We start from the raw sequence: 16,208 nt of genomic DNA, 5'->3' as shown, positions 1-16,208 counted from the left end.
GTCTTCTTGGCCTACTTTAATATATCAGACCTTTTGAGAGGAGTATCAAGTGTTATTAGAACCTTGGTTACACAGAGCACTGCAGTCATTCCATGAATTCTTATAAAAATGAAGTTGTATGCTGATGCCAGACTGTTATTTGCTTTGGAAGAACATATAACAATATAATATCTTTCTTAATTGTACTAGTCCTTAAAACCTCACCAGTTTACAAAATGCCAAAATTTAGAAGCAATGTATTAGTGTGCCACTGAAGCAGGAATTATAAATTCATCAAGCAAGAATTATGGTACAGTTACCTGGAGATCTGGCGGTTAAAGCTGGCTAATTCTAGTGGCACCCTGTCATTCTCCCTCTATCCCAAAACCCGAACAGCCTTGCCCCACTTCTTCACAAAGATTTAATTGCAGGGAAGTAAATGGAGGGCTGATTTAGAAGAAATTCATCATTTTTCCCAGATACACCAAAGGGCATTCTCCTGTGTATACTATCAAGTTACATAAATTATTGAAGCTGAACCACCCTTGTCAAAGTAAATGAACAAAATACACTTCATAGCGTAGAGTCCTTGATTTTATTACATTCATTTGCTAATTGACAAAACTCAGATCTGCAGTGAAACAAGGCCAACAAATTGGTGCAGTGTGAAGAGCACTGAACTGGGAATCAGACCACCTGGATTCCAGCTTCAGCTCCGCTGTTAACTAGCTGGGCAGCTTTGGAGAAGTGCCTTAGTTTCTGTGGGTTCCCAATTTCTCATATAGAGACACAGTGATCCCTAAGGACCTTTCAGCTCTAATGTTGGTAGGGTTTCTTATTCCTATATATGTCCTATATATTATCCTAAAGCAACATTATGCCATTAATGGAGCTCCATGCCATCTTTTTAAAAAGAAAACACACCCTGTTCTAACATATTTGCTGCTCTGGTTTCTAGACTTCCATTCTCTCTTGAATCCTTTTGAGCCGAGCTTTTATACCCAAGATTCCACAACTGCTGGTTTTAGTCTCTATCCATTGGTCTTTCCCCAGCCCTCATCTTGATCCATCAGCATAATTCATCACAATTGACCACTGTCTCCTCATAGTAACATTTCCTTCACTTGGATTCCAGGACAGGACATTTTCCTTTTGCCTCCCTAAACATTCCTTTTCATACTCCTTTGCAGATTTCTCATCTGCCAGACCTCTCACTCTTAGAGTGCCCTGGGGCTTAATCCTCAGATCTTCCTATCTATATATGCTCCCTAGAGCCTAGATGATCTCATTTAATCTCCTGATTTAGATATCATCTGTGTACACTGACAGCTTCCAAATTTCAATCTCCAGTCCCATCTTCCCTGACTCCAGACTTGCATATACCAGCTGACTACTTAACATCTCCATTTGGACATCTAGTAGGCGTTTCTAACTTCATATTACCAGAACTGAGTTCCTTATCTTTTCCCTTAGACTTGCTCATTTTATAGTCTTCACCTCGTTAATAAGGGGCAATGTCATTCTTCCAGTTGTTGGAAGTTACCCTTGACTCCTCTTCTTTTGTCATACCCAAACCCGGTTCTTCTGTAGACCCTGTTGATGCTACCTTCAAAATAGATGAATAGACCATCCTCACTTCTCCACTGCCATCACTGCCCCATGTCACTCACCATCTTCCTTCACCTGTGTTTCTACAATAGCCATCTAACTGTTTTGCCTGCTCCTTCTCTTGCTCCTTAGAGAGGCTTTGCTGTTTCTTCTTTCTTCAGTTCGTGCTTGCTCTTGCTCTAGATATATGCATGACTTGCCCTCTCACCTTTTTGGGTCTCTGCTCAAAGGTACCTTTACCTGGGAAGCCTTCACTGACCTGCTTCCACCCCAGCACTTCCTGTTTCTCTTCCTGCTTTATTATTCTTCAAAACACTTACAACTAGTTGATATATTCATCTGAGTGTTTATCATCTGTCTCCCCTAAGTGGAATCTACAAAAACCAGGGTTTCTTTTCATTCTGATTGATACACTACAGGATTCTGAAAACCTAGAACAGTGTGGGGCTCAATAAATATTTCTTCAAAGAATGAATGAAAGAATGCACAAAGAAAGGGCAAAATATGTTGTTTCCAAATTCAAGCTTATTGTTCTAGATCAGAGAAGTATGAGAGATCAGCTGAGCTGTGGCTTGGAGGGGAAGGCAGACTATCCTGTCATATGTGTGTGTAAATCTGTGTGAGTGTGTGTGTGTGTAGCTGTGACGACTTGACATTTCAAAGACCAACGCATACCATGATGTTTTATGTGCGGGACATCCAGCATTGCATCTCAGCCTCCAATTTTGAAAGAAAAGATTCTAAATACACCTATAAATATGTAAATGAAAACTTTTCATTCTGTCCACAGTGTCTTCTATTTTTACCGTCCCAAATGTAAGATTGCAACCAGAAGCTGGAGAAAGTATGCGGGCCTTTGGGAAAAACAATAGTTATGGCAAAAGTCTATCAAATAGCAAGCACTGATGCTCACAGCAGTCTCAAGAGAGCACAGGTAAGATGATCTACTTTACTTGGAAAGTAATTGTGAAAAGACATTGAGTCAATCTTTCAAATGAAATATTTCAGACTTATTTTTTCCTAAGTATCTTATGAATCTCTTATGTTTGTTAGGCATTCATTACAGATTCTAGTGAGGCAGAGTGCTGTCAGTCATTTCTGTATTTTTAGGCACTTGCTGGAGTCTAACCACAATGGTCCTTTATTTATGTAGTTATAAGCAAACCATTTTAGTCATAAGCAGATCATTTCACTACTCACCCATCCTTCATAGAGGCTAGAAAATGGTTAACCTCGGAGGATATTTAAGCCACAGACCTGCTTTGTGTGGCCCACACAATTTTTTTCCTTGGTTGCTCCCATTTTAAAATGAGGAGATTTTACACAAAGTCTGGGTTTCCGGCTTTTCTCGAGAAATCAGCAGCTCTGGCAACACTAAACTCACATTCCTGCCAGAAGTTTGTGTATGTAACTGAACTGTGGCTGCCTCCTTTGGAAAGGACATGGGCTCCCTAGTTTAGTTTAGTGGCCATTTGGGCCACTTCACTCATTTCTGATTCCTGGGTGGCCCCTAGTACAGACCTTATTGTGGTGAAGCATTTTTTTTTTTTTTTTCCTATTCGATTCTTTGGCCTCTGCTATTCTGCAGATGTAAAGCAGAACCTAAACGAGATAGTCTCTGAGCCTGTCGGCCTGTCCCGGTCATCACACAGGCTTTACAGAAACAAGCATAAGATGGCAACTTCTGAAAAGGCTGTGTCTTTAGTGCCAGTTGGAAATGTCTGGGTTTTTTGGAAGTTTACGCCTATATATATCTTTTCATTTAATGCAACATAACTCTGAAGCAAACAAAGAACCAACTTTTTTGTGGGGAAGGCTTTTTATTTGCTAGCCCATATTGTTACTTGCTTGTGTGGCTGTTCAGGAATTAAATGTTCCAGTGAATTGAAAGATACAGACAGCATCGCAAGGGCTCCTCTTCCTTCCTCTCTCTCTTAATGTGAAATGTTAACAGGCTGAACTGTCAGCAGATTACATGTCCACATTGTCTTGTGGGTGATTAGTCAAACATTTGGACTTAGCTTTTGTGTATGCTCAATGTGGAGGTCAATTTTGGCCTCTCAGGAGTATGGTGGTGATTTATGAATGATTGGAGAAAAGATTCCCAGATTGATAAAAGATGGTGTATAAATGCCAGTCGGGAAATGTTACTAGTAGACTTGCTATTTCATACGTAAGATTCTTCATTCTTCTGGTTATTTCTCCCTATTGGATAAAAAGTTACCCGGAAGCACAACTTTATTCACCCAGTAGCATTTGAACTCTCACTTCAATTGGTCAGACAAAGAGTGGGGCTGAGTTTTTGACCAGTTACCTCCTGGTTCTGAGAATGGTTTTAATTCATGAGGGTTGCAGCAGATGCTATTGAAAGTATTTGACCTGCATTACCATAATGAGAGCCCCTGACTTTATAAATCCCTTAGCCAATTCAGTAGAACAAAATAAAAATTGGACCTTATTTGTGCTGCTGCCTCATACACACATACACACAAGCAAGCTTGAATTTCCATCGCAGGGCTGTGTCCTTTCTTCTCTGCTCTTTTGAGATCTCTCTGACCTGAGCCTGGCCAGTCAAAACGGCTAGAATGTGTGTCAGGTCAGCTTTTCCGTGTAAATCAAATCATGCTCACTGGATAGAAGCATTTCCCATAAGGGCTGAAAAACTGCTAAGTGAAAAGAGATTTTAAAGAGCTGCTCGGAACTACAGTCATCAGTATTTAAAAGCCTTTACAAAGATGTTTTTTCTTTGTAGTACGTTTTTAAAACTAGATTCAAGGGTATTATCTAGAACCTCTTCCTCTAGAATTATCTGATAATACTAGAAATATGTTCTCTGTGAATTTTGTCTTTTTCACATCAACTTTTAAAGCTTTAATATTATTACTGCCTTTGTTGTTTTCTTCAAAATCCAGATACCTCAGTTTGATTCAACATTATATTAAGGAAACATCTAAATTTCTTTTTCTTAGAAAAGCTGCATGGAAGCTGGATTTTAAGAGTTTTCTGTCAGTCAGCAAAAAAGGAAATCATTTTAATTTTTCACCTTTGTAGGGTTTTCTTTTAATCAAATGGGATCATCTTAGAGATGAAATAGCATAGGCTATATATTGGCCTAATACATCCTGCACAGTGGAGCTGATTCTAATCAATAGCTGAATACCAGTGTCTATATTGTAGACATTATAGAGTCAAAAGTCTACATAGGGCTTCCCTGGTGGTGCAGTGGTTGAGAGTCCGCCTGCCGATGCAGGGGACACGGGTTCGTGCCCCAGTCCGGGAAGATCCCACATGCCGCGGAGCAGCTGGGCCCGTGAGCCATGGCCGCTGAGCCTGCGCATCCAGAGCCTGTGCTCCGCAACGGGAGAGGCCACAACAATGAGAGGCCCGCGTACCGCAAACAAACAAACAAACAAAAAGTCTACATAAATAAGGGTATTCATAAAGAAAATATGTAATTCCCTAGATTTTGATTTTGTTGTTGATGAATTAATTAACAGTTTAGAACAAGCTGAGGCATCTTAAATTTTCCTCAAATGCCCCAGTTCTTTGTAAAGCCCAGAGAGATTGGGAAGGAGAGGAAGGGGCAAGAGGTTGAGGGCTCAGAGAGCCTAAGACTGTAACCTAGGATTTTAGCCACCTCTCTCTGGAGAATTACACAGAGGTAAATGTGGAAAATGCATTGTATCACTTCTGGTTTTGAAATGACGGAGGACTGGGTAGAGAGGAGCGTTTCAAGTCCTAAGTTTTCTCTTATACCACAATGCCAAATTGTTTCTAAACTTGTATATACTAAGGTCACTTCAGTTATTTAGTTAATAATCCTGGATTTACATAAACTGGCCTTACTGGAAAAGCTAATGAGAAGCATTTTTCTTTGCAGCAGAGAGCAATTTTGGTTTGAGTCTTGTAACCAAATGAAACAAAAAGAAAACCACATGCACCTAAGTTTAAAAATGTAGCCAATGGATGATCAAGATACTGTGCTTCCTACAGTTTGTTATCCTCTAAAGATATGAATAGACTACAGATTGCATAGATTGTCCCCACCCTTTTTGTCAGCATTAAAGGATAGGACTTTCCTGAAGTCTGAGAGAGCCTTAAATATGCATACAAATTTTCCCTAAGGGAAAGACCGGAAACTATATTGAATATCACATCCATTAGTATCACTTATATTTGTGCACAGTGATACTGAATACACCCCCAGGCTGAGCTTAATTTTCCAGTTATTCTAAGTTGAGAGAGGAAGTGCACAGTCACTCTTGTCTGCTCTCCTTTTGATGAATACAGGGGATAAGAATGGCCTCTAATGTTTTAGACAGATGTTTTATAATTTTCCTGAAATGATATATGCTCATTATGGAACATCTCTTTTTAATGAATCAATTGGTCTTCAAACCCTATTAAATTCATAATAAATATAGAAATACCTGTCTGGCGCATGAAAAAACTGTATTTGGTTCAAGTGCAAGAAGTTACTGCATGCATATTTTGGTGACCCTCTCCTTGCTTTCTAGTATATTATCTTTGCTAATCAGTGTTATTTAAGTATCATGTGAAAATGAAAAAAAAATGTGGTAGACTCTTTCTGTCTGACTCTCAGTCATCAAGCAATAATTTCCTAAAAGTAGGCTGCCAGGTAAACAGTAGGATGCATAAATTGCTCAAGAATTTTAATTAAATAAGAGAAAGATTTTTTAGAAAACCGAACTCCAGGCAAAATATAATTCATTGGTGCTTGAGACTCTCTGCCATCACTAACTGAACGTTCATTAGAGAGGTGTTCACACACCCTGGGGAAGTGGGGGGCAGTGCCAAAACCCCTGGTGAGTTTTTAAAAATCCAGGGTCCTGGGGTCTTCCGCATTTTAAAGAACCCCAAAGGATGTTGATGTAGGTAACCTTTGAACCACACATTATGACCTGTTCGGTAACTAAGAATTGTACATTTATGAAGTAAAATAATCAACTTATTTGGGCCAGGACTGGATAAAGACAAAATAGGAAAGCCATCCCTTCCTTTCCCTTCCCTTTTTTTTAAGGAAGATTAATATAAAGTTGTGCTGTCCAACAGGGTAACCACTAGCCATGTGTAGCTACTTTAAGTTCATTTTTAATTAATTAAAATTAAACTAGGGCTTCCCTGGTGGCGCAGTGGTTGAGAGTCTGCCTACTGATGCAGGGCACATGGGTTCGTGCCCCGGTCCGGGAATATCCCACTTGCCGTGGAGCGGCTGGGCCCGTGAGCCATGGCTGCTGAGCCTGCGCGTCCGGAGCCTGTGCTCCGCAACAGGAGAGGCCACAACAGTGAGAGGCCCACGTACCGCAAAAAAAAAAACAAAAAAACTAACTAAATTACAACCTTGTTCCCCCAGTAGCAGTACCACGTTTCAAGTGCTCATTACCCACCATGACTACTGGCCACCATAGGGACAGGACAGAGCGAGGACCTTTCCAGCATCACAGAACGTTCTACTGGACAGCACGGGTGAAGAGTGTTTCTCCTGCCTGCCTTTGAGGAATCAGGAAAATTGAACTGAATTCAATCAGTAAAAATATGTTTCAGTTATAGAATATAGCCACTTCAGAGAAGCTCAAAACGTTTGCGGAAGAGAGACACTCAAGTTAGGAAAGAGGCAGGTGGCAAAGTGAGTGGGACAGAGACAGATGACTGAGAGCCACAGAAAGCGCTGTGTCACAGGGACAGGAGCCATCACGAGGAAGCGGGCGTGGGGATCTTTCGGGGGAAGGAAACATGGTGCGGTTTCCTCAGGGATGGTGGTCTTTGTTGAGATAACTCAGGGAAGTAAGGAAGAACAGGTGGACAGTCCTTAGACTTCTTAAAGCTGCATGGCAGGGCTCACAAATCCTGAATGTCCGTCAGGATCCACAGGAGCTTTGGTTTGTCTGCTGTCAAACTCAACCGCCATCTCAACTCTGGTACCTGCCCCTGGAGAAACAGCGCCCTCTAGCTCTCCGTCATGCTGTGACCTCTTCTGTCCCTGCATTGACTAACAGTACTTTTATCTTCTCTTCATCTCGTGGCTTTTGCTGACTTGTTTCTGCTTATTCATGAATCCTGCTTATCATTGCTTCTCTTGTCCCTCTATTCCTGGGGCAGTCTATAGCCAAGCTCTTTTCTTCAGATTCAGACCCTCCTCCAGTCCAGAGCAGCTCTGATTGGTGTAGCCATCATCATGGAGAGAGAACAAGGCTTTGAGCAAGGCTGTTGGGTGTGTCCAGTCAGCTGAGCTGTGAACTGTGTGGCCAACCTTTCCTTAAGGAACCCCTCAGAAGAGGGCTCTGGGCTTAGCAGTCTCTGAAGCTTCTAGGAAAGCAAGCAGTATAGATAGAAGGCACTTGCCTGGCCTGTACACTACTAAGGGAAAAATCAGACAGGTATAGAGGGAAACTCCAGTTTTCATGGAGTAACAACATCCTCAATGTGTGCTATTTTTGACTAACGGTCTTTTTAAGCCATGTTGCGTCTTCTCAACTGTAGACACAAAAGGAGATTACACCCATTAGTACTTACCACAGTATAAGAAATTCAAGTGTTGGATCTAGTTTTCTTTCAGTAGCAGAAAGATTTATTATTTTTCTCCTGCTAGAACTGTTATTTTCTGCATGACTCTGCAAATTTTTTTCCTATCAAACTACAGTTTTATCTCTGTTTATTATCTCTGTTGTCTCATGTAGTTGACAGCAGTAGTTGTGGAAATAACAGGCAGAGGGGGAAACAAACCTTAGTGTTCCTCGCAGGTTTTATTTAAAGAATCCCTGGTTTTTGTCGTTACCTCTACGTTGCTGCAGATTAAGAAATATATATTATTCAGGAACTTGACAGTGCTTCGAACCATACACATGCAGACTACGTTTGTGAACATTTGATTGAGAAAAGGCTGGAATGTGGTTTAGTTTCTCCACCCTCCTTTCCTTAGCTTCCCCTTTGCCCAAGAGGGTCTATTACGTCCTCTAAATCCACTACTTAGCAAAATAATGGGCTAAGGAAGTTTGACTCTTCTCTTCTCCCTGTTCCTTCTCTGCCCCTCTGGCCTTCCTTTGGGTCTCCTCTGATCTGTACCGCACACCCCGTCCACCAGCCCTGTGAAGGGGTTCGCCAAAGACTAAGTCCTTTACTATCTAATTTGCTTAATTCTGTCCTGGGTTGTCACAAAGCAGAATGAAAAGAAAGTTTAATATATCATGCTTCATTCATCCAGAGTGCATTTTTTAAAGTATTTATTTTTCTCTATATTGACGTAATTTCAGATTTACAGAAAAGTTGCAGGAGTAGTACTAAGAATGGCTGATACACAACATCCACTTTCCCCAAATGTTAGCATTTTACTACATTTGCTCTATCATATTCTTTCTCCCCCTCTCTCTTTCTCACACAGACACACAAATGTGTGCACATACACAGTTTTTCCTCACACGATGCTCCATTACCTTTAAATATTTCAGTGTGTTTTTCTTAAAAACAAAGAATTCAGAGTGATATTTTTTACATTAAAAATAGAGGGGTTTTTGTCCTTGCTTTTCCTTTACCCTTCTCTGACTGAGAGTTTTTAAAAGCAAAACGGCTAAAAGAGAAGAAACTTGTTTGATGCTCCACAAATTGGTTCATCAGCCCACAGATGCTCAAAAATTGGCTATGTTTTTGAGATTCAATGTTTCCAGGTCAGATGAGCTTTCAAACTGAGGATGGTGGGCCGGTGTGGGGGGTGGGGGGTGAGAATAGCACTGCAACTTGCATCTTCTGTCTTTTTAAAACCGAAATTAATTTCTTAGGGACTATTTAGCCAGCACCATAACATGAGTGAAGCTTTCTTATAAGTAGTGGGCATAGATGTGATATGGCTACTAGCAAGATATCTATTAGAATGCTTGGCCAAGCTATTATGAAGTTAACAATCACATATAACTATAATCAGTTCAGGTGCTCTATTTTTCCTTTTCATTTAATGTTGATTCTTATGAATTTGGGATACAGAGGGAATCGTCTATGCCCTAAGTGCACTGTATTGTATTATTAATACCAGGATAGCAGCTGAGTCCCACTAGACAGTCTTTGTGGTCTGCGGATACTCTAAGAAGTGTCTGAGCATAAAAGGAGGCTGTTTGAGTTGAAGTGGGCTGATGGTCTGGGATGACATTTGAATGCATAGAGGACAATGTCTAAATGACAATGTCGAGAAGAGAAGGCAAAAAAAAGCTTGAAACTATTGCCATTGTCCCACAAATGCTCATCACTCCTGAGATGCTCCTCACAGACGAGCTTTGTCTGGGTAGAAATAGGGGAGTGGGATCGAGGAGAGATAGATACTGGGGCCCTGGGACAAAAGCCAGGGATTCGGTCCTTAGACACATTAAAATTCTAGACAGATAGCAATTGTGATGAAAACCACAACCCGAATGTATTTCAAGTCTAACAAAGTTAAACATTTTAGCTAAATTATTACAAGTATATTTAACAAAATGTTTGCAATACTCTGAGATGCTTCAATGAATAAAGCTTTTAAGAACATCAAATTGGTTGTGCAAATGAATAATTTAGTGGGTCTCCTTTGGAATTTAGGATAGCTGTTTCCTCTACCCCACACACACACACATAGACACACACACACACTGTACACTCACACAGCCAAATAGAATAATTTTTCAACAGTCCTAGAGTTGTTAGAATAATGTCATAGATTAAACAAAGGATAACTTCTCCAGCTGATGAAATAGTGTACAAGATCTAGAACAGAAACAATACACAAGTTTGAGAAATTGATCTCATAAAAAATATTAGCGGGCATGCCAAGCATGGAATCTAATACTGTACTCTTAAATTCCATACTTGGCTGAATTTTTTCCCTTTAAATTACCACCATTCTTTTAATGTAGTTTGCATTATGTATAGTGCCCTTGGATTTTTAATTGCTCTGGATTATCATTTTCAATGCAATTAGTAAAATGCCCTCAATTACATACAATAATTACTGTAAATGGGGCTATTGGCCTAATTACTAAAATGGGGAAAGATGTGTGATTATCATGTGCAATTAAATCATGTACAGTATTTATTTTACATTATTATATAAATGGTGTAATGATCACATGTAATTATATTGTATCATTCCTTGGTCAACAAATCTACTTCATGTTAAGATATCTAGAATTGTGATCCATTGCCAAAGATCCATGTAGTAGATGTTTTTTCCTAAAGTATTGGGTTATTCTGTGGGCTGGGAACCCACTAAATAAACTGATTGTGCATAGGCAAGAAAAATCTGGAAGGAACAAAAATTATTTTACCTTCATTAAAATCAAGAATGTCCAGATTATCCTATGTTGTCAGTGTTAAATCCTCCCTGAGCCCAGTGCCAACTTTCACCATACCTATTTGTTTTTATGTAAACAGGTGAAAATCAACACCCCCTAAATGGTGGCAACATTTAAAATATGCCTGGGGAAAAAAAAACAGGTCCTTTCTTCACTGTGGCTAACATGATAATCATCCCTAGTTTACAAATGCACACTTAACAAGCTTACAGCACATAATTAATTCTGCAAAGGATGCTGTTTGACAGAGTGGGATTATGAGAATTGCATATTGATAGTGGCAGGAGAAATAAATCTATTTTCTCTACGTAAGGTAGGGTGTTCTTGTGTGTTCTTTAGAAACTGGCACATCTCAGAGGTGTTGCTCTCAAAATGATCTCAGGATGGAAAGAAGTCAGTAATTACAGAGCCAGGCATTCAGTTGTGTCCTAATTTTCCCACCAGTTTTTCAGTGTTTCCGCTGCCTCAGAGACTTAAAGCATTCTCATTAGGTAGCTGCAGAGGCAGCCGCTTGCCTACTCCCTCATTCTCTCACTCGCATTTCCTTTTTTTTTTCCATTCCTGCCTTGGGAGTGACTGTGAAGATCATTTGCTGGAATGATTGGCAGGTTAGAGGATTCGATCAGATGAGTTCCTCTTAGTGCAGGTCAAAAAGGCTAGTTAGCAGGAGCTGTCGAAAAATGCCAGCAGCATTCGAAATGGGAAATGTCATGACTTCGAGGCAGGGGGTGCCACCTGGAACAGAAAGCCCCCAGCTCATTAGCAAGTTACAGGATGCGGGCTTAACTGGAGGGAGCAGAGAAGGAAAGATAATACTCAATAGGGAAAATGATTGTGAAGTGGAATTGATTTCATGTATAATTTGTTTATCACTAGAGGGGACAAATGCTGTCCTTCTGACACGAGCAGAGGAGTGTGGACTATGAATGAAGCAATTTTGCATAATCTCCAGGTTGCGCTTTGGATTTAAAGAATGCAAACTTCTTTATTCTTAACTGTGGAAATGATCAGGTCATGTTACATTAATTAAAGCTGACATACTCTCAAATGTTTTATCTGGGCAATTGTGGCAACTCGACAAACGGATAGAGATGGGCAACTTTAGAAAATAACGGGATTTTTTTTTTTTTCTTTTTCCTCTGCTGGTGTGGAAGACTAGCTCAGTTGCATACTGAATTATAACAGGCTTGGTGTTTATCTTCAGTGCTTAGCTAGGCTACACAATCAAACCAGGGTTCCAGATTCTCATGAAATCTCATTTATAGAGGAGAGCGTTTGCCCTTTGGGAGATTTAGATTGAATCCATGTTAAAATATACGTGTATATTTTAGAATATGACTATATCATATTTTGGTACAAAACTTTAATCTTTTTTTTTAAAGGAGCAGCTCTCCAGTAATGAAACTGGAGCCTAGTTGTCAGTTCATCTGGATAGAATTTGATATTTTATCATAAAGTCAACAACTTACAGTAGCATAGTTACAAACAAAACTAAAATAAAAAAGTGCCCTTACAGGAAGAATTAATCTGCGATTTGTAAAAAGAGAATGTAGTGGCAAAACAGAAAATAATATTGCCTAGCATGTACTCAAACCAAACTCCAAATTTAAAGGTTTCAGTATTTTTTACAATGCATTAAATGGGCTTTAGTGTAAAGCTTTTTCCTACATAAATTCCATCAGAAAATGTATTTTCTTTTGATAAGAAACTTTTACGATATCATTTATCTTTTACATGGAGATCTTTATTCTGTTATTTTAAGTCACAGATGCCACAGCTGCAAGTCTTTCTGGCTGAACACTAAAGGATGTTTACTTAGCATCCAGATTTTGATTATAACATATATTTTCAAAATGTTTTTGTCCTGACTTTTCTTTTCTCTTAAATACTGAGACATTTTATGAGGCAGTTATGAAATAACCAGTGCTTGTTTTATCAAGCGGCCTCAGATTGCTGTCTTAAGTGAATAGGAATCCTAAAATCTCCTAGTGGAAACACTGGTGGAAAATTCATTCTGTTCTGTATTCAGCATGAAAAGCTTAGCATTAAGCTACTGAATATAGCTGTCAAGATATACTGCATTACTTTTGTCAGATCTAAAAATTTAAACCTCAGTGTGAATCCACTCATCCCCTTATTTGGGAGCTTTATTGTGTGGTCCAGGAGCTGGCCTTTAAAAAAAAATTATGAAAGACTTTTGAAATAGCTCATCTAAAGTTAAGATGTTTTATTCTTCCACAGTAACTCAATTTGTTAATAACTGACAGATTTATTAGAAAAATGAATAAGTCAACTATTTTGAAAGAAAACACTGTCAATAAAATTTTTAATAAGAGGATTGGGTCTAGTTGTCTTCCCAAGGACTTCACAGTCTCAGAAGCTTGAAGTAAGATGCCCTTACCTCTCAAGATGGGCCAGATGAAGGAGTCCAGCCATGCAGAGCCGGAGGTGACTAGAGGCCTTTGTTCATACCTGGTCTCATTTCTCACTCTTTCCTCCATGCTCTGCCCTCACCTTGGCTTTCCATAGTCAGCTCTGCATTCACGGACATCGTAGACTCTCTGCTATTTTGCCTTCTTCTCAGTTAATCTCCTCTCCATCAACTAAAATAATATCTGATACATACTGACATTATATTTATCATTCCCTTTGTTGAATCTTTCCACAGCTCTATGGATTGAGTGACCTTGTTGTTGAAAGTTTCACAGTCAGATTTATGGGTTCCCCTTAGATAAGTTCCCTAGTTCCAAAGAAAAGAAATGGCATCCTTATAATTGTCCTCTTTATCAGTAGTTCTCAACGTGTGGTCCATATACCCTGGGGATCCCCAGAAGTTCCATGGGGGTCAAAACTGTTTCCTTAATAATATTAAACTGGTCTTTGCCTTTTGCACTGTGTTGACATTTGCACTAATGGTGCAAAAGCAATGGAAGTAAAACCGCTGGCTCCTTAGCATGAATCAAGGCAGTGGCACCAAACTGTCTTCCTAGGCACTGTTTTCTCTACTGCCACACAATGGTAATTGTTTTTAAAACACAGTTTCACTTAATAATGTTCTTGATGAAGCAGTTAAGATTATTAATTTTATTAAAGCTCACCCTTTGAGTAAATGTCTTTTTAATATTCAGTGTGACTAAATGGGAAGTTTACATAAACCATCTCCACTGTGTACCTAATTACTCTGGTTTTCTCAAGGGAAAGCTGTGGGCAGGTGTTTGAGTTGCAAGGGGAACTGGCTGTTTTTCCCTGAAACATGGTCTTTAAGGGATGACTGACTGACAGTGGTTATCGGTTATGGTTTTTCAGACTTGGGTATTTGGCAGACGTTTCTTAAAAATGAACAAAAAGTGAGTCTGTCACCCCAGGAAAACAACCAATAGCATTTGCTGCCTAAGATAAAATTAAAGCTTTCAGTAGAAAATTAGAATTTGGGGAAACCATAGAAAACTTTTATTTGCCACTGTGGGCTTGACAACTTTCCAAATATTTTTCAAGTGAGATGGGTAGTGACATAAGCAAATGTGATTTTTTTTGAAATTGTATAGTGAAATGTGTCAACATTCAAAAGAGTTGTATAACCCATTGAATCAATACTTTCCAAATGACCAGTGCGTGATTGTAGAAAATCATTGCCTGGGTAAAATACTCACTGAAAGTGCAAAGTAAACCAATAGATTTTAAAGTAACAGAGTACAAAGAATTCATTGATACGGTTTCAAATTTCCCAGTGCAATTAATCTTTAAGAAACTACCACTTGTTGAGTTTTGTTATAATATAAAAGAATATATATCCACAATTACCTGAAAGGGCTATTAAAATACTTCTTTCTTTTCCAGCTACATATCTGTGAGAGGCGGTATTTTCTTCAGTTGCATCAACCATAATAACATATCGTAGAACAGACTGAATGCAGAAACAGATAGGAGAACCCATCTGTCTGCTATTCAGCCAGATATTTAAAAGTTTTGCATAATTGTAAAGCAGTGCCACCCCTCTTGCTAATTCTGTTTGGAAAATATGGTTATTTTATTAAAATAGTGCTTTTATGTTAACATGCAATTGGGTTATTTTTAATGAATTAATATTTTAAATTATCAATTTTAATATCAAATATGGTAAACACCAACAGCTATAATCCATATAAACGAACGCTCTGGGGGTATCCTTTATAATTTTCAAGTGTATAAAGAGTCCTTAAGACCCAAAAGTGTGAGAGCTGCTGCTCTATACCCATAGTGTCATGCATTAACTCTAATATGCTAATTTTGCTGGTAACATTTTCCCCCTTGAATAAATTACTCTTCATTGCAATTTTTTTGTTTTGCTCTACAGAGTTATTCCCGTTCTATCCGTCTAATTGACTATCTCCGTTTTTCTGGAGTACAGTGAATAAAATCCCAATTCTTGTTCACACAGATGTCATCTGAAAATTACAGTTGAGTGCCATTTAAATCTGTGTCCTTGATGATTAGAAGGCTAACTCTTAAAAGACTTTTGCTGTATATTACTTTGGGGGGCTGTAACTTTCCCTTTTTTATATGCATTAGGTTTGACCTTACCTAATGGTGAGGCTCTGATCCTACAGTACTAAATCATCAGGCTGTTTTACATAGCTTGTTTATAGGACTCGGGAGGACTTTCTGTACAGCGTCCTGAGCAGACTCAGTGTACGTTCAACTTCTTTCAGGAGAATGGACTCAGGTCTTTTCCCTCCCTGCCCACTACCTTGAGATAGCTCATGGAAATCTGAGTGCATTATGGGGTTCAGAATTGAAAGTAACTACTCAGCATGAGTAGAAGTCAGATTAGGGTTGTATTTTTTTAACTCTTTTTTTTTAAAATAAATAAATTTATTTATCTATCTGTTTATTTATTTTTTGGCTGTGTTGGGTCTTCGTTGCTGTGCGCAGGCTTTCTCTAGTTGCGGCGAGCAAGGGCTACTCTTCGTTGCCGTGCGCGGGCTTCTCACTGCGATGGCTTCTGTTGTTGCGGAGCACGGGCTCTAGGCATGCGGGCTTCAGTAGTCGTGGCTTGTGGGCTGTAGAGTGCAGGCTTAGTAGTTGTGGCAGACAGGCTTAGTTGTTCTGCAGCATGTGGGATCTTCCTGAACCAGGGATCAAACCCATGTTCCCTGCACTGGCAGGCAGATTCTTAACCACTGCACCACCAGGGAAGTCCCTGTTATCCCTTTTTGATGCTAGTCATTCTAACGGGTATGAAGTGATGTCTCATTGTGATTTTGGTTTGCATTTCCCTGATAATTAGTAATGTCGAGCGCATTTCACATA

The 16,208-nt window shown here is 39.3% G+C and overlaps 1 protein-coding gene across 4 annotated transcripts in view; it reads left to right on the top strand.

Annotated features, from left to right (window-relative positions):
* CDK14 (cyclin dependent kinase 14) overlaps positions 1 to 16,208 on the top strand; it is a 609,384-nt gene that overhangs the window by 528,392 nt on the left and 64,784 nt on the right. For all 4 annotated transcript variants that reach the window (XM_029234436.1, XM_029234439.1, XM_029234435.1 and 1 more), the window contains one exon: positions 2,378 to 2,521. In XM_029234436.1, the coding sequence (XP_029090269.1) occupies positions 2,378 to 2,493 (116 nt within the window). In that variant the 3' untranslated portion in view covers positions 2,494 to 2,521. The remainder of the gene's footprint in view (positions 1 to 2,377; positions 2,522 to 16,208) is intronic.

Source organism: Monodon monoceros, unplaced genomic scaffold (assembly GCF_005190385.1).
Source record: "Monodon monoceros isolate NGI ecotype Baffin Bay Population unplaced genomic scaffold, NGI_Narwhal_1 Super_Scaffold_2, whole genome shotgun sequence".
Classification (NCBI taxonomy): Eukaryota; Metazoa; Chordata; class Mammalia; order Artiodactyla; family Monodontidae; genus Monodon; species Monodon monoceros.
The sequence above is the reverse complement of the archived record's forward strand: the minus strand, read 5'-3'. Positions and strand labels throughout refer to the sequence as shown.